General features: G+C 39.0%; 1 protein-coding gene and 1 long non-coding RNA gene across 17 annotated transcripts in view; one reads left to right on the top strand and one right to left on the bottom strand.

Annotated features, from left to right (window-relative positions):
- Window positions 1-26,560, bottom strand: part of LOC139592796 (trypsin I-P1-like) — a 70,601-nt gene that overhangs the window by 11,538 nt on the left and 32,503 nt on the right. For 2 of the 16 annotated variants that reach the window (XR_011680118.1, XM_071433064.1), the window contains exon 1: window positions 402-5,202. Coding sequence is in view for 15 of the 16 variants with exons in the window: in XM_071433064.1 (XP_071289165.1) it covers window positions 402-441 (40 nt within the window). In the remaining variant the exon portion in view is untranslated. Of the gene's footprint in view, window positions 1-401; window positions 5,203-5,384; window positions 9,211-26,560 lie in introns of those variants that run through there. The other 14 variants (XM_071433060.1, XM_071433058.1, XM_071433062.1 and 11 more) reach the window with 14 other exon arrangements.
- Window positions 3,827-25,881, top strand: LOC139592797 (uncharacterized). Its single transcript, XR_011680119.1, has 3 exons — window positions 3,827-3,891; window positions 23,662-23,714; window positions 25,813-25,881. It is a non-coding gene; the product is annotated as an uncharacterized lncRNA (long non-coding RNA).

Below are 26,560 nucleotides of genomic sequence, written 5' to 3'. Positions count from 1 at the left end.
TACTGAAACAGTCAAGGGTTGACTGAGGGAAAAAGTAAAAACTACTATGCAGTGATATCTTCTTGGAGCACCGACTGAGGGTCCAAAATTTTGCAGTTGCTTTAGGACTTCCTGGTCCACAGCTATTCCCTGTGCTCTCCTTAGTCCTGAAGGAGGAGGCAGCCTTTTTCTGAAGCTGTGGCCACATCTCCATAGCTGGGTCGGGAACCCCTATGAAGGTGTTCATTCCTCAGCTTGTGGCACAAGGCATTATGAGCAGACAGAAGATGGAAGCTGCAGGGCTCTGACTTGTGCAAGTCAAAACTGGACTTGGCTTTCCCACAACAGGCTACCTTGCAGCTTTGATTTAGAAAATCAGCTTCCTATTAAATGGCAGAAATAGAAAGAAAAGATATACTCACCAGCCACCCCAATAAAGGCGAGAAGCAGCAGGCACTTCATGGTCTCGATTCGACCTCAAACCCAGACTGGCTGACTGGACGTGGGAGCTGCTAGAAATACGTTTTTGGTGATGGTCTTATCTCTAGTCCAAGGTTTTCTCCAGACAAAAAGTACACAGTGGAAAATTTGAAGATCCAAATGTGGGCATTAACAGGCATTGGTAGAATGTACAAATGTCATACACGTTAATCATAAACCTCTGCTAAGATAGAGAGCTATTCTAATTATTCTGTAAGGTAGCCTTCAATCTAAAAATACCTTTTGGCTTTGGAAGACGTGTACTTGTTTGTCTGTCTCATTCTTATACACAGCACCTGTACAACAGGAATAACAACTCTCAAACCTCTTTCAGATTCCTCTGTGCTGATGGTATCTTTCTTAAAAATGCATGTTTTTACCCGAAGTTGCATATTTAAGTAGTGGACAGAGAGATACATTGCATTTATTTGGGAAACAAAAGCAAAAAATTCCAGCAAACCCAGTGGCTAACTTTGTTCAGGTTATTTTAGCAAATTCCTTTTCTTGAATAATGTGTGTTTTTACCATATGCAATACAGTGATTTCCTAAATCAAATTCCTCCATTGTCATTTCAAAAGGGAGGATAGAAAAACGATCCTGTGCCCCAACCGTTTCCCAAGTCAAATAGTTCAAATATGTGAATGCTCACCATCTCCCTTTTCTAATTTCTCTCCCCTAAACGGTATTAAAATGTCTGCCTAAGTACCAAACCATGCTTTTATTCATCTTTGGAATGTTCTACAGACTCATTTTTGCTACACAAGAATTTCAGTACAATGCTGATGTTTATGAGTGTAATGTAGATGGACAATAATGCTGCAAACAAAAATAATGAGATCTTCTTAAATCTGCAGGAGTGGGGATTTCTGTCATGATGCAAAGTTTACTAAAGCTTAATGTTTTGCTGAATAATCATGTTCATTCTCCAAGCAGCTGCCAACTTCATCAGGTTAGCTCCTGAAAGACACAGGATTCCCTCCAGAGATATTAAAGAGAAGCCGTATGTTTGGAAATGCTGGAATAGCTTGAGACACTAAATCAGAATACTCTTCCTCTACATTTTTTGATTGAATTTTTGTAGACCCTGGAGGACTGATACGCACAGTGTCACTGTCCAGAGGGAAATTTTCCTTCATGTTGAAGTACAAGTCCAAGGCCAGGGCCTCCTCTAAGGTGGTGCCTGAATTGTGTTGGCCTTTAAACTGGTATTACTGCACAGCTTTCTTACAAGCATGCTGTATCCTGTGAAAGAAAGAAGGATTGGAAGGTTCCTGTGGGAAAAGAGAATATCCGTAATAGGACTAGGAGGGTCAAAAATTACCAAAGCTGTCCAATCCCATCATAACTAAATGGAGCAAGAAAAATTTCCAGTTTACAATAGTGTTTAGTTTGAAATTTCTACTTTCTTGTTCCAAAACATGCCATTGGCATAGACAAGGGCTGCCATCAGATGTGCTGCTGAACATTCTGTAGACCCAGTGTAATTTTTTTTTCAGGCTCTTTCAAAGAATACACTCAAGGGTGTACATTTATTATTACAAACAAGTTTTTCATTTCATGCAGTTATTCTGCAGAAGACAGCTGGTGGCTCTAGGGGCACAGGAAGGGGGAGAGATGGTGACTCAAGAGCAGCTGTGTTAGGTATTATCAATGGACAAGCAATGGCAGCTTGTACTTCTCAAACTTCATGTTCCTAGTTTAAATACTTCAGTCAGCTGTATCAACACTAGACTCAGATAAAAAAAAATACATTTGTCCAGGCTGATGCAAGATCCTGGGAAAAAGAAACCTGGTAAAACCATGGGCTGACAGAGATAAAGCTTTCTAGGAGCATAAAACAGGAGGAGTTTCTGAGGGTAGTCCTTTTATGCCTCACAGAACCTGTTGGTGGAGGTTGCATTAATTCTCTCTTCCCGCCTGTCTCCTTTCTGGGAGAAGCTGATACATTCTCCAAAGCTTCTTATGCTCCATCTCTCCACACCTGAACAAAACTGCTGTCACAGCCTCTTGCATTGTTCTCTATGCCTGTATTTCTCTTTAACCTATGGCCACAATACTTTTTTTCTATTTCTCCCCTTGCCAAAGACATGGATTCTTAGTGTCCTGGAGAGAAAGAGGATGTAGGACATGACAGGGATTTATAAAATTATGAGTGGCCTGAGGAACCTGGGGAACAATGGGTTTGCTTATTGTGTCTTAGGGAGTAGCATGCAAAACTTGGTGGGGTGGCTTGTTCAGAGCAAGCAAAGGAAACTTCCTCTTTTTTAGGAATGCTATGAAGTCCTTTCCAGAGGTTTTCATGGATGGAAAGCATTTACATTACCTCAAACGAGAAGGGACGCAAGGAAGAAAAATCCTTGGAGGGCTATGAGGTTGAAGGACATCCGATCCAATCTCCCTTGTCCCCAGGAACGGCCTGGTGTTGGAATGTTCCCTGCTACTACAGCCCAGAAAGAGACCAAAGATTATTATATATCTCTCTGGAGGAAAGTCATGGTTGCTTAAATCCTGCAAGGGTCTGGAGAGTTACCTAAACTCATGCCTTCATTTGCTGCAGCATAGAAGGTCTCCTGGGAGCATCTCAGCCCCTTTTGAGCAGCATGGGAGGGCACAGGTCAGGTCTGACCTGACAAAGATGTGTGTTAGAAGGTGGATTTATCTGACAGTGCTGCTGGGCTGTTCTTGTTCAGGCAGATATGGAAGTGGAGATAGGGCTTAAATGATGGGAACACTCGCCCTAATAATTCTGAGTTACAAATGGTTTGCTGGGGGAGTAAAATACCTGTCTTTCCTGGGAAACATAAAGACTACTCAGAACATTGCTTTCCACACAACTTCTCTTCTCTCTCTCTCAGAAAGCTTACCTAGATAGAGATGCTTATGTCTTCCTTCCCCTAAAGCTTGTTTCTGTATTGCTTGCATCATTATTTAAATCTGATCCAGAGAGCAACTGATGGTGATGCACATTTTCTTCTCTAGCCTTTGAGCAAAATTTCCCTGTGTCCTGGATATTCTCCAGTTGCCTTGGTATGATATCTTCCTGCACTCTTCTTGCTTCCTTTTCTGAGGCAGAGAAACCAGGCATCTAGTGAGGAGTGTGGCCAAGCAAGGCTGTGGCAACCAAGGTACAGTCTCCAGTTTGGTGGAGAAGGAACTGGGAAAGTAGGAGTGTTGCCACGTTACATCACTGTACAAGCTGGCTTGTACTGAGCAAATGAATTCAGCTACCCAGCCAGCTCCATAAGCTAGCCCCTGGGCTAACTGACGGGAACTTCAACCAATTATGTTCCTTCCTAAGCTGCAAGCATATCACTGGTCCAGGATTTGGGGGGCATAAAAGACCAGATATATGAGCTATCCAGACTGAGTTTTTCAAATGCCCTTTATAAAGAAGAGCTGAAGAATAAACTCTGTTGCCACATGAACATCAGGTGAGTGGTTCTTTTGTCTCCAACCTGCTTTCCCCCCCGCATTCACATAGGAGAGGGATGGGCAGAGTCAGAGGAGAGGGAGAGGATTTGGTATGGTTAAAAACACTCCCCAAAGAGAGATCCTTGTCTTTTTCCACTACTGTTTACTGCCACAGCCTGCTGTGGTCTCCTTAAGTCACCTAATCATCCTTTTCTTCTTCTAACATCTTTGTCCACTACCTCTTCCATTGACTCCTCTTTCTAAAATTCTGCTGCCTTCTTTTATTGTCTACTGTCTCTTCCTTCCCTACTTATGCTGCTTTTCTTCACCACTGTCAACTCTTCGGCAGACATCCTCTGTCAACTTTTCCATTGCCACCTTCTATTCTTCTGCCATATTCTTTTGCTACCTTCTTCAGTCACTGCCTGTTTTTCTTCTTCCACTGCCTTCTTTTGCTGCCTCCTTCTGTCCCTTCCTCTGTCATCTTCTACTGCAGATCATCCACATCCCTGTTCCTTCTCTTTTTCCTGTTCTTCCAATAAAACCTTCTGACATGTTCTTCTGCTACTTTATTCCACTCTCTTCTTCATCCCTTTCTCCTTGTCTTCTACTGCTTCCATCTTCCTTTCCCTTCTTTTGCCATCCCTCTTCCACTGTAACTCCTTCCTATTATTCTAGTGGCAGTATCTCTTTTTAAGGTGGAGCATACAGACCTCAGATCCTCAGTATCCCTGACTCCAAAAGCCTAGGGATCAATCTTGAGTCTCCCTAAGTGCTTTCTGCAGGAGTTGTAGAGAGGGAGGCAGGGAGGAAGGAAGGGAAGGAGGGAGGGAGGGAGGGAGGGAGGGAGGAAGGAAGGAAGGAAGGAAGGAAGGAAGGAAGGAAGGAAGGAAGGAAGGAAGGAAGGAAGGAAGGAAGGAAGGAAGGAAGGAAGGAAGGAAGGAAGGAAGGAAGGAAGGAAGGAAGGAAGGAAGGAAGGAAGGAAGGAAGGAAGGAAGGAAGGAAGGAAGGAAGGATTTTCTCTCTTATATTGGCTCTGCAAGGAGAAAAGGCAAAGCATGTAATTATTAATAGTTCCCAATAGATGGCTCCCAAAACACAGAGGTGACAGCAATGCTGAGCACACAGATCAGATTAGTTTCAAGACTAGCAGTTCTATCGTATCATAAGCTGATATAAATGAATGCTTTAGTTTTGTTTAAAAATATGCAAAAAATTATTTTGCTTCATCACACTTTGGTCAGATGTGTAGTTATCTCAACCCTTCGTGCCCCACATTGGCACCAAAAATGGATCATTATGCTTTAACCCCAGCCAGCATCTAGGTACAATGCAGCCGCTCACTCAGTCCCTCACTTCCACTCCTCCAGCTGAATGGGGAGGAGAAAAAAATGTAAAAAACTTTGTGACTTGAGATAAGAACTGTTTAATTCTTAAAAAAAAAAAAACAAAAAAACAAAAAAAAAAAACAATAACAGAAAAAGAAAACACCAGAAAAAGTGCAATTGCTTACCACCTGCTGAGCGATGCTCAGCCTGTCTCTGGGCAGTGATTAGTTCTTTCTGTCCAACTCCTCCCAGTTTATATTCTAAGGATGGCATTCTGTGGTGTGGAATATCCTTTTGGCCAGTTAGTGTCAGTTGTCCCAGCTATGCTCCCCCACAGCTTCATGTTCACCTCCTTGCTGGTAGAGCATGGAAAGCTGAAAAGTCCTTGACATGGAGTAAGCACTACATAGGAACGACCATCAGTGTGTTATCAATATTATTCTCTTATTAAAAACATAGTGCTGCACCAACTACTAAGAAGAAAATTAACTCTATGCCAGCCAAAAGAACAGTCACCTCCTCCATCTCCTCCTTCATCTTCTCCTAATCTTCCAACATTTTCTTCCATTGCCTCCTCCTTCCTTTCTGCTGCCCCCTTCTTCCACTTCCTTATTCTATTCTACTTCTTCTGTCTCCTCCTCCTCCTTTTCTTCTTACACCACCTTCTTCTACCACTTTCATCCTCTGCTTTCTTCTATGGCCTTCTTCTCACACTGCCTTCTTCCATTGCCTCCTGCTCTTTTTCCAACACCTTCTTCCATCAAGTCTTCCTTCTCTTTTTTTTGCTGCAGTCTTCTGAGACTTTATTCTACCACCTTCTCCATTCCCTCTGTCTTCTTTTCCTCTGCCATCTTCTTTTGTCACCCGCACCATCACATCCTCCTTTTCTTCCACCACATTTTTCTGGTGTCTCCTTCCATCAATTACCTCGTCACATTCTTCATCACTTCCTTCATTCCTAATTTCAGCACCTTCTTCCATTGCCTTTTTTCACATCCTCCTTTTCTTCTTCCATCACATACTTCTGCTGCATTTTGCTGCATTCTGTCTGCCCCCTCCTCCTTCACTGCCTTTTTCCACCACTGCCATTGCCTCCTCCTTCACTTCTTCTGCCACCTTTTTCCTTCACCTCCTATGTTGTCTCTTGCTTCTTCTTCCATTGCCTTCTTCACCATTGTCTTCTACTGCCTCCTCAGTTGTTTCTTCCTTCTTTACTTTCACAGTCTCCTCCTCCCCTTCCTTCACTTGTCTTCTTCCAAGGCCTCCTCTTTCTCTTTTTCCAATGTCTTCTGCCACCTTACTTCATTGCCTTGTCTGTAGCCTTCTCCTTCTCTTCTTACAACATTTTTCCTTTGCCTCCTCCATTTCCTTCTTCTTTACTCTGTGGCTTTCTTCCTCTGCCTTTTTTTGTTCCCTCCACCATTGCCTCCTCCTTCTATTTTTCTGTCTGTTTCTGTTGCCTTCATCTGCCACAGCCACCTTCCAACGCAAATGCCTCCCTTCTGCCACCTCCACCTTATTCTGTCTTCTTCCACCACCATTTTTTGATGCCTCCTTCCACCGCTGCTGCCTTCATGCGCCGCCTGTCTCTGCTGTCTTCCTCCACTGCTTTCTTCTGCCACCAGCTCCCGTCGATGCAGTCTGCTGTCACATTTCATCACTGCCTCCTGTTGCTGCCTTCTGCCACCTCCCACTGCTGCCACCTTCCACTGCTGAATTAATCAGCCACTGCCTCCATATGCCAAAGCTGCCTCCTGTCTCACTGCCTTTACCACTGCATTTCACCATCACACCATTCCATGACTTCCACCCTTTAGCCACTGTATACCTCCATCTTTGGCCTCTGCCACCTTCCACTCCCTCCACCTTCTCTTATTCACCACCTTCTTCCAGCTTCTTTTGTCACCTACTCTGTCATCTCATTCACCATCTTCTTCTCTTCTACCACCTTTTCTTACATCTCTTCCTCTGTCACCTCCTCCTTCTCTGCTTCTGCTGCAGCCCTTTGCAACTTCTTTTGTCACCTTCTCCATTGCCTCCTCCTTCTGCTCCTCTATGGCCTTCTGCTACTCACTGCCACTCCTTGCTTCTGCCAGCTCTTCCACCATTTCCTCCTTTTCTTCTACATTTCCAAGACATCCTAATGAAACTGTAATTGGCAAGCCCAATAATCATAACTGTAGTTGTTAATGACTGTATAGGAATGTCTGTATCAGCTCATTGGCAAATTATTACATAGGAAAACTTATATTTTTAATTATGCCTATGAGAGAAGTGTGGCATTTTAACAGCATAAAGAAATATGTTTTTTCCCTAGAATATTGCTCAGTGGTACACGTCTTAACTCTACCTCTGACAGTAATCTTGTACTATTCCACTGATCCTTGAGTAAATAGCATTACCCTTCTGTCTATTTATCTTCCTGCCTTTTTTGTGTGTCTTAGCTATACATACTGGAGATCTTAAGACAGGGACATTTTACATTAGTTATTTTCACTTTGCCCAGCATGAAAGAAATACAGTGGGATGTTTATAGCAAGAAGTGGTATTGAAGTGTCATATCCAGTTTAAATGTCTGTGTACTTTGTGCCCTTTGACAATCAAGAGACGATTTCATAGAATCACAGAATACTTTTTACCTGAAGGAACATCCACGGGGTGGAGGTCTGTGGTCCAACCTCCAACTTAAAGCAATTCCAGTTTGTAACCTAGAAGAGGTTGCTTAGAGACTTACCCATCTGAGAATTGGAAACCTGCAAGGAGGGAGATACTACAATCTTTCCGGGCATTCTCTTTTCTGGCACAGTAGGACCCTCAAGGGCAAGTTCTTTTCCTTTTATTCCTGCATTCCCTAACCATTCCAACTTGTCATTATGGCATGCACTGTATTTCCCTACATCTGCCTTTTTTGGTAGTGAAAGGTTGGAATTACACCTCCCCTAGACCCACCTGCCCTTAGCTTTCTTCTCTCCAAGCAAAGAATAGCAAGTCTCTCATTTTTTCTTGTATGTCATGTGCCACCTAATCATCTTGGACACTAATCAACATGTTGGCCATCTGCTGGAAATTCTCAGGTATTTAATACTACTTTTGTATGGAGGGGAAGGTGTGAACAAAATTGGACTTTATTCATCCCTTTACAATAGTCAGCTCTCCATAAGGAGCAGAAGGGGTTTGTCATCAAAGTCAGTAACACAGATCATGCAGAAAATGGACAAAAAATGCTTTTTGCTAATGACATAGTAGATGTACTATTGACCTAGCAATGATAAAGAGTCTATGATCCATCTTGCCCTTAATTATTGAAGAGACAGATAATTTTCTCACTAGTTTTACATGTTGCAGAAGAAATTTAACTATTTTTTTCCTAGCCTAGGAAGCAGGGTAAGAATAATTTTGTATTTTTCCCAGAAATTTAAATTGTTATAGAGTGCCAGCGTCCTGGAACATGGGATATTTTTATTTACAAATAATAATTACAGCATCTCAGCATACTAGATTATTTCTGTAGTGTGTGCTTGTTGACCAGTAACATTGGTGTTTGAAATCCATGAGAGAACAGGCAAGTCCAAGTTCCAATTCTTTGACAACTGTGCAATCATTTTCATTAGCCAATAAGACAAGAGTCAAATAATTTATTAGAGTCTGTTGTTACTGCTGCTCGCACACACAGCAAAATCATTCCATGAGATGCACATCAAGTAACGTGTCCAGGAGATTTTCATTGAAACACATTGTGTTGATTTAAAAATCCGTCCTCTTGGGAGGAGCACCAGCATCTGAATTGGGAGGAGCTCATGTGCATTTTCCCTGCAGGTGCTTCAGGGGAACCTCTGTCTCTGAAGGATAATGTAAGTAAGCCACCAGCTCACTTATGGCATGTGAAAACTAGAGCTTTCAGAAAATGATGGACTGGAAATATGGTTCTTGACCGAAATCAAGAACCAGATCAATTCCAATCAACACAACACAGAATCATAGAATTACAGAAGCATACAATTGCAGAATGTTAAGGGATTGGAATGGACCTTAAAGACCGTGTCATCCCAACCCCTTTTTGTCCCCCACCACATCTTTGGGTCACTAGTTTAGCACTTTGGTCCTCATGCTCCTCACTCAGCCTCTTCTTATGTGACTGATTCCTCCTCATTAGCCAGTTGTCTTGCTTTAGACTAGCAAATGAATGTGGTATTGAAATGTTCTGGGTTTCAATACAATTTAAAGGTGAAAGGGTTTTGTGGACCTTACACTTAATATTGGTGTCTCAGTTCCAGCAAAGCTATAACATGTCATTTTACAGTTGTAGAGATAGAGAGAACTCTTCAAATGCAGCTGGTAATTTATTATAGCGTATAAATCTGCAGAGAGGTTAGGATGATTTCCAGCAGGACAAATTTCTTAAGTTTTTAATTAATTCAAAAAACTGTTCTGGATTTGTGAGGCCTTTTGACTATTTTCTTCCCCCTGCCCAAATGTTTTATTAACTTTCTAAGGACTATGAATTAAAACTCAGACAATTGCTTTCTACTTACTATATATTATATGAGGTGTTACTAGTATGACACTCAAGAAAATTCTCTCAGGAGTAAGGCTAATCAAGAGCAGAAGTCTCACTTTAAAGATTACCAAAATCACAGAGTCTGGAGTCAGCCAGGCTTCCCCAGCAAGGTTCCTGTCTTGTCAGGGAAATCTCATGCAATGAAGCTCTTGCAGAGAAGTTCATTTTAAGTAAGCAATTAGCTATTTAATACCTTTCTGGTGAAGATACATAAGTAGACACAGGGCATCAGTGCCTGGAAAAGTTGTTGCTGACTCCTTTTTTTCTGCAAGTCAGTTCTTTATCACAGTTTCTTTGTCCTGCACCCACCAGTTTGTTTGATGGTTTTTTGGGGAGATTTTTTTTTTTTCATTTGTTTGTTTGGTTGGTTTGGTTTGGTTTTTATTTGGGGTGGGGTTTTTTTGTTGTTGTTTCTTGGGGGTTGTTTTTGGTGTTTTTTTTTTTTTCCTGAGAGGAATATGCTCTTATTTATAAGACTGTTCTCAAGAGAACTCTGTCACTGCAGAAGACATGTTTGCCAGGAAATGGATGATATATTTGCTAAACTACTCTTTGCTATGGAGAACTTTTGCTATTGTTACATATCATTCTTCATTGCAGTGGCTGCAAATGATGATTGATGCCATCCATCTTTTGTACAGCACAAGTTAACATTTTCAATAATGAGTTGGGCAGATGGACAGAGTCCACCCTCAGCAGTTTTGCAGATGATATAAAACTGGGAGGACTGATTGATACACCTGTTGAGAGAAAGGGAACATCATGTACATGGGAAAGAATAACCTCATGTACCAAAGTTGGAAGGCAGCTTTGCAGAAAAAAAGGGATGTAGGAGTTCTCAAGGAAAGGTTGAAGATGAGTCAGCAACATGCCCTTGCAGCAAATAAGTCCAACAGCATTTCTGACTGCACTAAGAAAAGTATTCCCAGATGAAGGAAGTCATTACCCCTATTATGCACCAGGAAGATCACATCTGAGATAAGTATTCAGTTCTGGACTCCCCAGCACAAGAATTATAGGGACATGCTGGAGCAAGTCCAGCAAAGGGCCACTAAGATCATGAAGGGGCTGGAGCACCTTCCCTATGAGGAGAGGCTGAGAGATCTGGGACTACTTAGCCTTAAAAAAGAAGGTTCAGGAAGAGCCTTATTGATGGATATGGATGTGTGAATAAAGAAAACAATATCAGCTATTCTCACTAGTGTAAGAGGCATAAATTCAATTCCTGAAAATTCTGTTTAAAAATAATCCCCCTCATTTTTTACTGTAAGGGTAGTCAAACGCAGGAAGAGGTTACCCAGCTATGTTGTACAGCCCTTGAATATCTTTTGATATTTAATATCTTTGGAGATCTTCCAAACCTGATTAAATACTGAGCAAGATGCTCTAGCTGACTATTATTCCAGAGCAGAGGTCAGCCTAGACAATCTCCAGAGATTCTTTCCAAACTCAAGATATTCACTGTGATTCCACAAATGGAATCTCAAAGATGAAGAGTCTTAAATATTCTTTTAATTTTTGAGATGTTTGCATAAATAAATTATAATTTCTAAATTGACTCTCACACACCCAGGAAAGAGGAAGATATGTTTTGCTGTACCAAATAAGTTGACTCTTTGTACCTGCACTACATTTCAACTTTCCTTTTGGAAGTTGTTATTATGCTGCCTGCAGAGCACTGAATTAAGATACATTAAAAACGATAAATTGTTCCATTAAACTGTATAGGTTTATGATTGAGGTCCTGCACTCCTAGCACTCTTAGTAAGTTGGATGAAGTAAATCCTAGTCCTAGTCTCATAGGAATAGTTATATTACCCGCTGAAGCTACCAGGAATATATATTCCATTTACTGACTTTAAAGTCAACTAGGAGAGATTTTATGTGCCATTTTAGCTGCAAGACTGTAATTTCTGTCACCATTAGTTCTATAAAGATGGCACAGACCACTGAAAAGTAAAAACTTCACTTTTCCTTGACCCTGTAGACATACAAGCTGTCCTCAAATTTTGGAATCTTTGCCTATCTAAGCCCAGACTACTTCAAGTGATAGGTCCCCCTCAAATCATAATGCCAATTTACTTTTTACTTTCTCTTGAAGAAGCTAAACAGAAGAGACAGCTAAGTCTGTAATGGTCCTTCTGAAATGTCTGAGCTTGTGTAAATTAAATGCTTTAAAAGACACAACCTATTATACAAATCCCGCTTAACAACCATTAAAGCGAAATTAATTCTAAGCAGGAAGAAGAATTATCCTGTGGGTCACCATTCATTCACTAAGCAGCTCTCTCTTTCTTCACCTCTCTGCTTCTCTTCTGCATTTTTTCCCTCTTTAATCTTGTTAAAATGCCTGAGGAAAATAAAAACAGTTGAAAGTGTTTGTAGTTCCTACAGAGAACAGAGCTGTGAAGAATTCATCTCACTGCTTCCTGAAGCCAGTGTGTAGGAAACCAGGAAGGGTTTGAAGGAAAGATTCTGTGGGAATAGATATGAAAGTCCTAGCTCAACCATTCTGATCCTTGCTATCCCAAAAAATATTCCATATTTTTTTCACTGTCTCTTCAAAAAGTCTCTTTGGGCAGTTCACTCTTGAACTACTGCATGAAAAGGGTCTCTCAACATAAAATTCTTTCCGTTGCGGAGGGAAAGCGAGCAAGATAAGTGTTTGGCATGGGATTCCAGAATCTGGAATGCTACCAGTAAGCACTGCACAGTTGACATCTTTATGATGATATAATTGCTAAATGATAATGGTTTCAACAGCTGTGTCACAGACCAAATGTTTTACACAATCTTATTCAGGACATATTTATCCTAATCCACACAATTCCAAGCCCCAGAGTCTGTTTATGAGATTATTTCAAGCTCCATGACTTGGTTAACAGGAGCACAGTGAAGGTTGTTCACTAGACCTAAATTATTAAGGGACTAGGGCTCCTCTGCATCCACTGAACTTAGTGAAAAGTAAATCCTTCCCCTCTGGGATGCATCTCATGATCTGCACCCCAGAGGGGAAGGATTTACTATAAGGAGAGTATCCCATTCACAAAGTCTGCTTGATACATAGTCTTACAGACACAGACTACTACTATGTAATACTGCTATGAATTTCACTGAAAAAAAGACACAGTTTTTGACATTTTTCCCTGTCCTCCAAAGGATGGTATATTTTCTTAAATAAGACCACAGTTTTAATTCAATGCTATTTCAGTCTTCAGGATAGGAGTAATCTTAAGGTATAAAAGCTGTATCAGCCCTAACATGCATCCTGAGTTGCAAAGCTACTATTTAGAGCTAGTCTATATTCTCTACAGGCAAGTTGTAGATAACACTTAGAAGTTAGACGAAAAAGATACAGAAAGGCAATGCTTTGACGCAAGCCATTTGTGAAGGAGACAAAACTTCCATTTGCAATTCTGCAAGTGCAGGTCAGTTGACAGTGGAATCAAGCTCGAGGGTATTTATTATTCCTGTCTCTCTCTATTGCTATATTAAGAGCTAGTGCTCATGGGACTTGGAAATGTCATTCTTATTGGACAGCACAATTCTTTACAGCTCTGAATTGATTTCAAGGTTCTATAATTGGGTTTATATGGTATTGTAACCCAACACGTCAGGCAGAACTTCTGTTATTTGAGGTCCATAGGAAGTCATTGGCAGGAAGATGATACTTTAATCAGTTTGACCAACACATTAATGTCTTTGGAATAAAAATACTCTCTGGATCACATCCTGTGATTTCAGAGGTCTTTCTTATTTGAGTTGCTCTCACTGTTCAGGCTTTCACATAATGTTATTCTAGCCTTTTTTAAACTAAGCGATAATTATTAAATATTTTATTGTGCAGCATACTGCAGCTTCAGGGCATACTGAAGGGCACTGCTATGATGTTTTATTGCAGTTGACAATGAATGTGGTAATGTTTTGGTGTGCTTGTCTCTGGAGTGTTCCCTTTACATTCTGTTACCCTACTTATTTCCCCACTCCTGGATGCTAAAATGGATCTCTTTGTAACTGTAAACAAAACAAAATTTTAATCATGTGAGGCATTCTGGATGCTCTCTGAGTAGGATGGTGTTTTACTGATATAGAAACTCATGTGGCTTCCTGCACAGCTGGATATAAGTGGTCAAAAATTATCTTGGCTTGCCTGTACTCTTGGCAGGACATGAAACAAAATCTGCTCCCAAAACCATTTATACATGTTAACATAGGACTGAGCCTGATCACAGAAACTTAGTCTCAAGGCTGCTTTTTGCCTCTGATCCAGAGGCAGTCCATAGCCAGAGAGGACTTAACTCAAAAACGATCTAATTAGGAAAAGTTTTTCTTGCTATTCAATCTTTATTTTAAAGCAACTTATTTTGCATAATTGTATTTCCACCTCTCCCAGTAAAATGCATCTGCATGGCAAAGTGCATGGCCAATGATTTTTTGGTGGAACTTACCACTTAGCCCCAGAGCTTGTTATTAGTAGTCACAGGTAGAGCATGCTTAGATGGGTGGTTTGCAAGGTTTTGCATTCATAGCATGCATTTTACATTTGTCAAACTCAGAGCAAAAATTGGCCAAGTAAACAGAGTCCTTTACTGTAACTACTACACATTATCCAGCTTTTGTCAGGGGTCAGTTCATACTATGTCCAGTCTTTATATGCTCCTACTGAATGCTTATAAGTAGTCTTTAAAAACAGCTTTCCTTTCTCTTTTCTCAGTTTTCTGCTAGTTTTTTACTGTATTTCATTTTTCTCTTTCTCAGAACAAGGTCTTCGATCTTTCACATGGTGACTCAATCACTTCCTGAGGTTTTAAATAAGATGGACTCATTCAGAGAATTCACAGAAACCTGGGACTTATAAAATTATTCATATGTACTGATTTATACTATTAAGCCATTAGAAACTTTTGCTGCAAGCTAGCCCCAGATGGGAATGAGTTCAAGAACCCAAGAAAATCTTTGCTTTGGCTTTTCCTCAGTCAGCTATCTGAAAGCCATTAAATCTTACAGGCATGTCACACATATGCTCTGTGTACCTTCTGAATTGTCTGGCTGACAAAGACAACTAAAACAGGGCTAGAGACCTTGGAAGTGAACATCAAACAAGATTTATATTTCTTCTATCATTGATGTTAGTAAAGATTCTTCTGTTGATGCTGTTGGTTTCCACGACAAATGGAGAATTTGGCTTCCCCTGGACAAATATAGAAGAGAAGTTGAATTGGACCAAATAGCAGCAAAATCAAAGCCCATTGCATGTTAGCTCAGTTTTTCAGAGCTCAGGTATGCCTGGTATCTTTTTCAGGCCTCAAATGAGAAGTTTTCATGGATTTCTCCAGTTATGGAAGGTATTTTTTCACAAGCCCACACCAATTAAAAAAAAAAATTCTCACTTTATTTGAAAAACTTGAATAAAATAAAACAAACTATTATGTCTCTCAGTCAGACATCTCTGTCAATCTGACAGTCAGACAGATAGGATTATTGAGTCTTTTCTCTTGGCTGACCATACTGTTCTTAGTTCAGGTAAGCTGTCTGGTCAAGCTGATGCTAATGCCAGTGCAGAACGCAGACATTGATAGTGAATGGAGAATTTCTTTCTGTGTTTCATTATTTTTAAATCATGAAAAGATTACAAAGATAATATCCATGTTTACAAAAACAGATAACGTTCTTCAGAGCCAATGTGCTTACATATTCACATATTCATGTGCTTTACATACCTGCTCACAGGTGTGTAACTGTGCACAGCTGCAGCTCTTCTAGGGAGCTGTCAGAGGCATCGTGTCTCAGGAAACAAAAATTGGCTCTGTCAAGGCACAAGATTTGCAGCCAACAGTGACCAGCAGAAACAGACTTTAAATATGAAGAACAAAAAAGCCACCCTGAACACCCCAAACCACCAAACCAAAACATTAAGAGTTACAGGATTTCTAAATTTGTTTCCTTGATAAGCAGTGGCTTTGATTAACGCATGTATAGGGTTTAAGAAACAGAAACTACAAAAGAGTTAAAGCCCATGGGTTTCTGGATGAAAGTCATCTTTAATCCAGGATGAGAGAAAAGTTGCAGGGCAGCTTTCCCTTTGAGAAACTCATTCTGTAGCTGTTTAATCTGAGGCTTCTTGCATCTCCTTCTGAAGCACCAGTTACTGGCCTCAGAGCCAGTCTACTACTTCTGTGTTATCCTTAGGATGTGATGAACTCTTTCTGGTAGGCTGTAGGTTTGAAAAGAAGTGGAAGAAACATGCATTTACTTCCTTTACCATCCTAATTACAGCAAAAATATACTGTCTTAACTGACACCTTAGGTGTCAAAGTATGAGTTAAAGACAAATAAACACCAAGCATATTTTGCTGCAAAATTGCATTTATTCTTGACGCATTTATATGGATATCCCATGTTCGGTTTGCAGTGAAGGAAGACGAAAACCATCATGTTCTGCTTCAGATCCATTAACCCAGAGGATGTTTAGAAAACACCTCTACTTTGATCCTCTTCAAAGCCCCAGACATCACTGCTAGGAATATTTTATGACTTCCAGAACTCTGTGCTCTCTAGCATTGGCAGTTTGCAATTGCCTGGCCACATGAGATTAAAGGCATGCATCAGAAACAAAAGGATCATTTGGTGCCTTAGGTTTTCTTGGCAAGTGAAACAGAGAGACCTCACTTAAAATTAATTTTAAGCACATCACTAATGGGATATTCTCCTGGTAGCTTCAATATTTGTTTTCTTAATAGCTACTTTCTGGAGCCAAGAGAACCATCATACTTTTTATGCAGGGTTGTGCGATGAGGATACTGTGCCTCCATGTCTTTGGCAAAGTATGTTTCCCCATGTGTATTGATGTAGCTCTTTATTCCATGCTGCTGCTTCCTTCATTCAGGATGGTATGCTTAAAAACAAAACTTTGAGAACAGCTGTTAACTCCCTTTAATCCCTGCAGCATTTCAACCAGACAGAAAGTGTCATGTGACTGATTCCCACACTCCCCTTGTGCTTTACTTCAGAATAATCAGGAAAGAATAGTACTGTATCCCCACACTCACTTCCTTTTTGTTTGGTAGCATTTTCCTTTTACTCAACAGGGTAAAAGAGGGATGCACAGCAAGCAGGAAGATTTTTGCCACAAGCTCATCTGAAAAAAAGTCTAAGAAGTTCCCAATCTTAATTTTTTGCCTTGCTTGATTGCTCTTTATAACTCAGCAGAAACCTGAAGCCAGCCCTGACTTCCAAGATCTGGGGGCTGACTATTACTTTTTATGCTTGGGCAATTCCTAATCAGGGCAGAGTGAGGTGCAAAGAGACAGGAGATCAGAGAAAGCATTTTAATGAAACACTGAAGCATTTATAAAATACTGGCATTGATAAAATTCAGTTTACAGCAGTGGGTTCCAAAAAGAAACAAAAGCAAGGAACAAGGAGGGACAGCATGGGTGTCCTATCGATATAAAAATGTTACATAGTCAACACTGTTGGGAATCTGTTGTAGGCCTTAATTTAATATAAAGTACTAATTTAATATTAATTAATATTAGTAAATAATAACTTAGTAATAATAAAATATTAATACTAATTAATAAATTAGTGATAATAAATTATTGTTACTCATTACTAATTTTATACTAATTAATTTAGACTGCAGGCTTAAATTAATATAGAATATTTATTATTTTTGTGGTAGTTCTAGCAGTTGTTCCTTAGCAGGAGTGTTCCAAACAACCAAAATGAAAACACAGGCTTGTATGAAAAAATCTTCTCAACCAACAACTGCTCTGGTGCAGTGCATGAAAGAGCTGGTGCCCAAATGCAGCTGTGCAGAATGCTGTGATTCACAAGTGTACATTGGTTACATGAATATGATTATGAGTATGTGATGAAAGACCAAAAGAAGAGTTTGTTTGAGAAGAAAAAGAAGCAACAATAAAGAAGCCTTTAAATAAATGGAGTGCTAGAAATCTTGCATTATATTTCATCTCTGATCACTTGCTTGTTTGATCTACTGCCATCACAGAAATGCAGGGTTCCTCAGTTTGTTCACCTAAAATTTACAAAAATTTTATTTGTAAAAAATATAATATTGTGTTCACATTGTGCTGCTCTTTTATTGCTTAGGTTTGCAGCAAACCAGGCTAGCCTGATCAATAAGGTTGCAGTCTACTCATACCATAAGTACTGTCAAATTTTTGTTTCTAATCTTTCCTTTTCCAGAGATCTTTATATACATAATTCCTAATAGGTAGAGGCATAATAAACCTTTATTGCATTGTTTTCTTTTGGAGAGCATAGTTTGATTACACTGAATTCATATTTTGCAACAATTGAAATACACCAAATATAGGTCTGACTATTTATTATTCTAATGTAACTTCTTGAACTGACTGAAAGGCAGCTGTCATAAATCCATATAACTGATATTTTCCACCAATAATTGCCTAGCTTTTTTTACTACCTTTATGTACTTCTGTTGCTTAAAAATCTTTTTATGTACCTTTATTGATGCTGATATGTGTTCATTATACTTTGATGTCAATGCCTGTGTTTTGGTATTCCTGCCTATTGAGTATTCATTCCTTGACCCAATAAAGTTGTAATATTATCACTTAAAAAGTGAGTTAGAGTCAGCTGCCATAAATCCTCAGAATATTTGTGATCCTCAGGATGTGAGCGCAATCAATCAGCAGTTCCAGCCAGCAGACTTTAATGAATCATATGCTTTGGTCTACTTTTGGTGGTTGTATAAGATACATTAATCAACAATCCATGCATGTTTAGAAAATACTAGAATCAGCCAGCCTTTGCTTTGAGATTTTAATTTTTTGCATTGCTTTGATGATTACAACATCATTTGGTATAGAGGGTGGTTTGCTCATCATGGTCTGATGATTTGCTTATGATTTAATCAAGCACTAAATTCAGAGAGGAATGTGACTGCATCTGGCTTCCCTTACTATTTTTAAAGAGATGGGGGGCAGTCAGTATTCCAGGAACATGACAGCTTTGCAGTCATAGTGCTTACATTTAAGGTTTTTGTAAGGAGGTTCATTATGTGAAGTGTTTGTGCTGAGGATGATTATGAAATCAGTGCTGAATAAGGGACTGGCGTTCCCATTTATCAAGTCTTAATGGAACCCTGGACCACTCTTGCAATGCCCAACACAGCAGAGTATCAAGAGACTGGCAAGGGGGTCTTCTGAAAAATTTCATATGCCCTTTGAGGAGCTGGTAGTGCAAGGTGTCTGCTCAGAGGAGAATAATTTCAGTGACTACTGTCAGAGAGGAAGGCACCCTGGCTTGACTGATATAGAAAGAAATGTTCTTTAAGATCCTACAAGAACTTACAATATCAGTATACAAGTTTTAAAAACCTTTTCAAAGGATTGGGAAAGGAGTTTTTTGTGTTTGCATGAAATTTAAGAGTAATATGAGAATGTTTACAAAAAAATCAATGGTAATGTCTGCATAAAGAGCTATCTTTCACCATGTTAATGGTGAAAAAGAAATTCACTTTATAAGATTTTTGTTTAAAGGGTTTGGAACCTAATGTTGGTTTTATGGCTGCTCATCACTTGTCAGTATACCTTGCAGGTTCCCTATTTATTATCCTCTTTAATACTTAATCTATGCCCAGTTTCCATTGCACATAGCAGCTAAAAATTCAGACATCATTAATAATTTTTAAATTATGTCGTTCCAAAAGTAATTCTCTGACTAATTATCACTACTTTGGCTTCACCCATCAAGTGTGATCTAACTAAAATTACTACCTTGTCAAATAAAAAAGACCGAACCATCCTTTCCTAATTCTCATGAACAAGCTGTGACATGTAAATTGTTACACATGATTCTCCTCTGACTGACATTAACATTCTCTGACAGAGTCTGTAGAAATTGATGGGCATAATTTTAGTCACTTTGTCTCATGGTCTAGCGTACTGTCTTAAAATATAGCTTAAAATGGAATTTTGCTATGATACCAGACCACGGACACGGGTGTCTGCGGCTCTTATCTATCCTCTACAAAAGTCTACAAATCACTACCTACTGTGGTGCAAGGTAGTGAGAATTTATAAATATGTGGGAATTTATAAAATTAGAGGGTTTTCCAAAACCCTCTAATTTTTTGTATTTCCACACGTCCCGGCAACCTCATTATGTCGTATTATTGTAAGAGTCTTTCAGGTAGCAAATCTACTATGATAAATGTCTGTGTGAAGATGGTGATTTCTTGTTGAATGGACTTGTTCCCTGTGTATATTCCTTTCCTCCCTGTTTTTACTGAAACATCTCCTGTTGCTGGTTTTTATCTCTATTTGTCTTTCAATGCCTGAAGAGAGCAATGAGAAGACTTGGAAAGAGTGATGATATGCTTTCCTTTGTGTTACCAGTCTTTTTGACCTAGTAGAAAATCATTTACTGCACCAACTAAATAGAATTCTCTGGGAGTTGTTACAAGATGGGGACCGAGGTAGTACATTTGTAAAGGAAGAAAGGGAATTTGTCACTTTGTGTACCTTACTAGCATTAGTAGGTGCACATGCTGAAGCCTCAGGCCACAAGTTGTAAACCTTTTCCTAAATATGCTGAGCTTTTTATGTACTTAGATAAAGGGATGCTCCACAGCTAGTTCACAGAGGAAGATAAGGAAGCAAGGAAGGTCACTACCTCCATCAGCAGAGGCTGCAGCCTCAGAGACAAGAGGAGAAATAGTCTGCCTAGAGACAGTGAAGACAGCCAGCAGAGAACAAGAAGACCTCAGACCCTAATACAAATATTGGACCAACTGTCACATGAGGGGTGGGAAACTTAGTTTGTAACAGCATAGTTCCTATGGATTCCTTTGTTTGAAGTACTCAGCTTGAGCCAATCCTATTGTTGTACCACTCAAATATTAAATTATTTCTTCCTGGTATCAGACATCTGAGACTCTGCTGTGGGAAACCTATGGTGAAGACATTTCTTTAACACATTTACATAGATTCCAGTGAGCATCCTAATTTATTCTGCAGAATCTTATTGCTTGTGGCAATAGAAAGGAAACTCAGTTTCACTCAGAGTCGAGATCATATTTCAAGAAATGACACCTAAACTATAAGCTATTTTGACTATTCTTTCACCTAAAGCTTAATCTTGGTACTTGATAATTTTTTTGTGCAATTGGAATACAAGAAAGCTTTATGAAGGATAGTTCAATCAATCAATTCTTGTTAATGTTGGTTAATGTATCATATTACCAATACATCTAGCCCTTTATAGAGTCCAAGAGAGAAGTCTGTACCTTTGCAACCCATTCTGCTTGGCAATGGAAAAGCAAAAGAAGAACATTCTAGAAGTTCTTTCACAAGAATGACATGGGTTCACAGAATGGGTCAGTTTGGAAGGCACAACAGTGAATAATCTGGTAAAAACCCCCATCTTAAGCAGAGTCATCCTAGAGTACATGGCACAGGATTGCATCCAGATGGTTCTGGAATATCTCCAGTGAGGGAGATTCAACAACCTCTCTGAGCAATCAAGTGCTCGGTCACCTGCACAGCAAAGAAGTTCTTCCTCATGTTCAGGTGGAATTTCCTCTGCAGGCAGCTCATTCTTGGACACATCTAGTAGTGGAAATTACCCATTTTGTTCCTGCCCATAGAAGCTTCTAACAAACAAAAAGAAGAGCAAAAGGGTTTTTTTTATTTTTGGTGGGGTTTTTTTGTTTGTTTGTTTGTTTGTTTTTTGGTGGTGGTGAGGTTGTTTTTTTTCTTATGTTTTGTTCTGACTTCATGATTCATGCCTGAAAACTTTCTAACATATGGTGAATTTTCTATACCTTGTGGTGAAAACAGTGCTCCATCTGTGAGAGAGCACAGGGAGAGTGCTGACAGGGAGTAGCTATCTGTTTACTGTCACTGTTGGCAGTGTAAATTATAAAGGTCTCTGAGCCCTGCAAGGAGTTTTTGCAGTTTGCTTAACTATGACCAACAAAAGAATGAAATACCAAATCAGCAGAACTAAAAAAAGAAAAAGAGCAATTTTGGCAAGTATTGCCACTACTGGAAATGGCCTTAAATTGCATCAAGGGAGGTTTAGATTAGATACCAGGGGGAAAAAAAACTTCATCATAAGGGTTGTAAAGCACTGGAACAGACTTCCCACACACCACCACTGGAAGTGTTCAAATAATGTGTGGATATGGCACTTGAGAACATATTTTAATAGTCAACGTGGTGGTGGTGCTGGGTAGGACTTGATGGTCCCAAAGGTCTTTTCCAACCTTTATGGTTCTATGATTCTATGATTCTAAGAACCACGATTTTGAACATGATAACTGACAAAATGAGGTGATTGCAGCATATGGGACAGCAGCAAGGAGCAGCAGTCTTTTCCCTGTGATCTCTCTTCAGGGAAAACATCTTGTTTCTACCATGGTTTCTATGTAAGCTTGCCTCAGAACTGCTTCTGATAGGGAGCTGCAACATCACATGGTCAACACATCTCACAAGGTCAGCAATGGGCAGCTGGCAATTGTTATTGTGTGATATTCAGCTTGGTGCACCCTCATAATTCAAAAAACGCTTATGTGTTCTCAACTACCTCCTCCCCGTTGGATGAGCTACTGTGTGTGAGGATGGCAACAGGCTGACTCCAGAAAGACTCAGCTTTCTTGGCATCTTAGAGGCCTTCTAGTCAGTACTGGGAGTTGAATGTGTTGAGAGAAAGCAGTTATATTGTGTCAGTGAATCGTCTACAAGGAACTGCAGCTCTAGGCCAAGAATCCAGAATCCACTTTTCAATTTGATATGGAATACCACAAATCATACATGGAAAAACCCTAAACCACGAGGATTACTCCATTCTTCAATGTTACAGCATTGTTCTCTGCAGTATACTTCCTATTATTGTTTTCAGTACTGCTGACCATTATTTATTGACTTACAAGGATTTTAAATATTAGATTAAATTAGCGTTCTTTACTCATCTCTGCCCAATCCCAAAGGCTGCTGATTGCTGCTATGCTCTTTTCTAATTCCTTTAAGTTATTCCTATGCTGTGGAGTGTTCAACTTTATTATGTTATTAATTAAATGTCTTCAGTTACTCAGCAACACCACAGAAGTGTATGGCATTTAGTAAATGAATTCTTGTCCTGGTTTCATACGGGAAAGAGTTCATTTTCCTCTCAGCAGCTGGCACTGTGTTGTGTTTTGGGTTTATATGAGAAAAATATTGATAACACACTGATGTTTCAGTTGTTGCTATGTGGTGTTTACTCTAAATCAAGAACTTTTCTGCTTCCCATGCTCTGCCAGCAAGGAGATGCACAAGAAGCTTGGAAGGAGCATGGCTGACCTGAATTGGCCAAAGGGATGTTCCACATCATGGAATGTCATGCTCAGCATATAAGCTAGAGAGAGCTGGCCAGGAGCTGTTGATTGCTGCCCAGGGATGGGCTGGGCATCCGTCAGGAAGTGGTGAATTACTGTGTTGTGGATTGCTTGTAGAATATTTAAATTTCATTGTGTTTCAGTTATAAAACTTTTCCTATCTCATTTTTTCTTGATCCTCCTCCCCCAAGGGGAAGGTAAGGCCAAGGCAGCTGGGGTGGACCTCATTGCTGGCTGGGGTTAAACCACAATAATTTTGTATGTTAAACACATCCTGCTTTCACACCTTCTGTGGTGAATATAAAGCCTGATGTTTGCCAGTTCAGTCCCTATGAAATGAAAGCAGTTGCTAAGATAGTCAATTTAAAAAAAGTTTTAAAAAGGTAAAGATTACATTTTTAGGACAGGAATAATTTTAGGTTTTTTCCTTTTTTCTTTTTCTCTTCCTTTTCTTCATCTGATTTTGTTTTTCTGAAAAGATATATATTTTCAGAGATGTAATCAAGCTAAAGAGCAATGTTTTGTTCAATTTCAGCCTTTTTCTGTAGGCATTTTGAACAGAACTACTGCATCATTGAATGGCTGAAGGTAAAGACTGACTCACTGCCCTGTTTTAATTGTCTAATCTGAGTGCTATGAAAACAGCAAATGCTCGGTGCTGACACTAAAAAAACTGTTTAAAATCATCACCTTTTTTTTTGCCCCAAATTCATCTTAGGATATTACTAAAATGATCAGATTCCATTTTGATTATGGTACCACAATAGTATTTGTTATATTTGCTACATATATATTTGTTATATTTGTTATATATTCTTAGTCTGCTTCTGTAGAGTTTCCATTCAACAATATTTAGTGTCCCTACACGTTGCTGGCAAAGTTTGCTGTTTAGTTGTGATGTGTATTGGCACCATCCTGTAGAACTTGTGTCTATTCTTCTTTAACTAGAATATTCTCTGAGTTCATTAATTATATAATTTATTTTTTTTTAAAGCCTAGAGGTTATTAGCCATAAGACATTTTTTAATTAATTTATTATGGTTGTCATGGTCCCTTCATGCATATGCCTTCTTTATACATAGCCCAAAACCTTTACCAGTCATAGACCATAGCATGCTACATAGGATATTTAAAAAAAATAGTAATGGATTGGATTCCTAGTATTGCTATTCCAGTTTACATTACTGAGGCTGTGACCAAGGGTCTTTTCAGAAAACTTTTACAGTTTTTTTTCTTCACTTTGCTTTAAAGATCCCTGTTTCTGGAAACTCACTGAAATTTTCTTAAACTTTCTTTACCATTTAAATTACAATATTTTTAGCTATAGATTGCATTTAAGCACAATTCTACTGTAAAGATGAGGGAGAACAGGTTGTTTGCCTTCTAGATTTGCTTTTTATTGGCTTTTTTTTAGCTCTTGGGAGAAGTATTTTCGGATATTTGCTCAATTTTCTCTTTTTGACCTGTTCTGACTTAAGCAAAAGTTTTTGTCTGAAAGAGCCAAAATTTGTTCACCTCTAATTTCAGCTTATATCACACTACCAGAACTTTGTGTAAGTTGAATTGAAAAACCTCACTTTTCACTTTGGGAAGATTAAAAGACTGAACAGAGAATAATGGAGAGAATCAAGGGGTGGATCTCCATAGTTCACATTGCATAGGTAGTTGGAGTACTTACATCTTATCCAGTTTTTAGTTAAATATGAGAGTACAATCTGAATTAAAGAACCTTGCTGAGATGTCAATTCTAGGTATTTTCTGTAAGTATCTTTGTGTAACAAATGAATATAAATGTGTATATACCTTTGTATATTACAAAAAGTGACAGATATTTGAGAATCTGGATGAAGCCTCTTTAACAGCAACAGCACCAACCAGCGAATTTTTTTTTTCCGAGAGGCCAATTGCATTCACACCAATAAATGACAGAAAATGATTGAGAATTAGTTTATGTCTTCATAGATCCAGGTTTGACTGAAGTCAGTGGAAAAACCCATGACTTTTAGGGAAGTCAGTATTTTAAAATAATGTTTAGTCAAATTTGTCGGATTTTTAAGACCAGGAGGAACCAATAAAATCTTTTGTGGTCTACTCCACAATGCAGAATGTAAAACTTGTATCCCTGATATCTGCACTGAATCTGTTCTGATTGCTCTTATATTTGGTGGAATGATGCAAAGTAATTTAGCTGTTGCACAAGAATGAATAACATCCAGACCCCTGGCTGAATTGTGTGGGTTCTGCAAGGAGACAGGACAGGAATAAAAGTTGTAAAGGCATATTTTTGTCTTTGAGGTAAATAGATTGACTCTGAATAAACACAGCAATCAAATCTGTTGAGTAGGAAGGTGCAATTTTTATGTAATCACTTTTGGAATAGAACTTCCAATATTCTATCCAGTTATCCAGTTTTTAGTTAAGTAAGTGAGTACAATCTGACTTTAAGTACCTAATGTCCATTTAAGTTCTTTTCTGTAAAATAATACATTCAACATTCCCACTTGAACTTTCAATATAAACATCATATCTCATATCTCGTTGTTCTTACATTAGAAATTTATATTTTACTGCCAACTTTTTTAGGGTTTCACTACTTCAGCACTGTCATCTCTTCCTGATTGCTTCTCAAGATTCTTCATCTCCTGAGTCTAATGAGAAGTGTGTATCTTTCTTCTTTCTTTATCAGATCAGAAGTTAAAAACCAGAGTGCACCACTGCATGCAATTCTTCCTCTTTCCCACTACATCTGACAGGTAAAAACTGTTCATATTTAACTTTTGGGCATCTATTTTGTTCAAGCATACAACTCTCAAAGAGATATTACATTCCTCTTTGGAATCTGCTTGTCTGCCTCATTTCTCTACACTTGGCTGACTTCACCTGTTTTCTATTAACTGCAGCATTAACTGATTTTCATGGTCTAATTTGCATAAACTGTCAATGGAGTTTTAGCTTTCCCCTCACAAAATTCAACATAAAGTTCTTGTCCATAACTTCTAGTCTGTTTTCAGGCTTTCACATGGACCACAATCAATTTCCTTACTCCTAACTTTGACAATACATGCGGGGATACCTGGGTGAATTTTCTCTAGTTTTCTGACAGTGCAACTCTTACTAAGAATTGAAAGATCCTTTGTTCTGTAGTTGGTGAGTTTCAGCACAGAAACCAATTTTAACACCTCCTACCTTCACTATAAACAGCCCAAAACTCTCTTGCACCAAATATCAAATCAGGAATTTTTTAAAAATCGTAAAAAAATTAGTCAGTGGCTTAGTTAGCAAAGATATTTAAATTTTCACAGTATTTATTTTCCAGAAAATTCTTGTAAAGGTTTGGATTGGGTTGGTTTTGGTTTATTTTTTGGTGTGAAATTTCAAAGACATGCAGTGAATTTGTATTTAACTGATATCTCCCATGTGCAGGATAACAGTGC

This window comes from Agelaius tricolor, unplaced genomic scaffold, assembly GCF_023055355.1.
Source record: "Agelaius tricolor isolate 1412-34295 unplaced genomic scaffold, bAgeTri1.0.p SCAF_9, whole genome shotgun sequence".
NCBI lineage: Eukaryota > Metazoa > Chordata > Aves > Passeriformes > Icteridae > Agelaius > Agelaius tricolor.
Note: the sequence above shows the minus strand (reverse complement) of the source record. Positions and strands in the feature narration are given on the sequence as shown.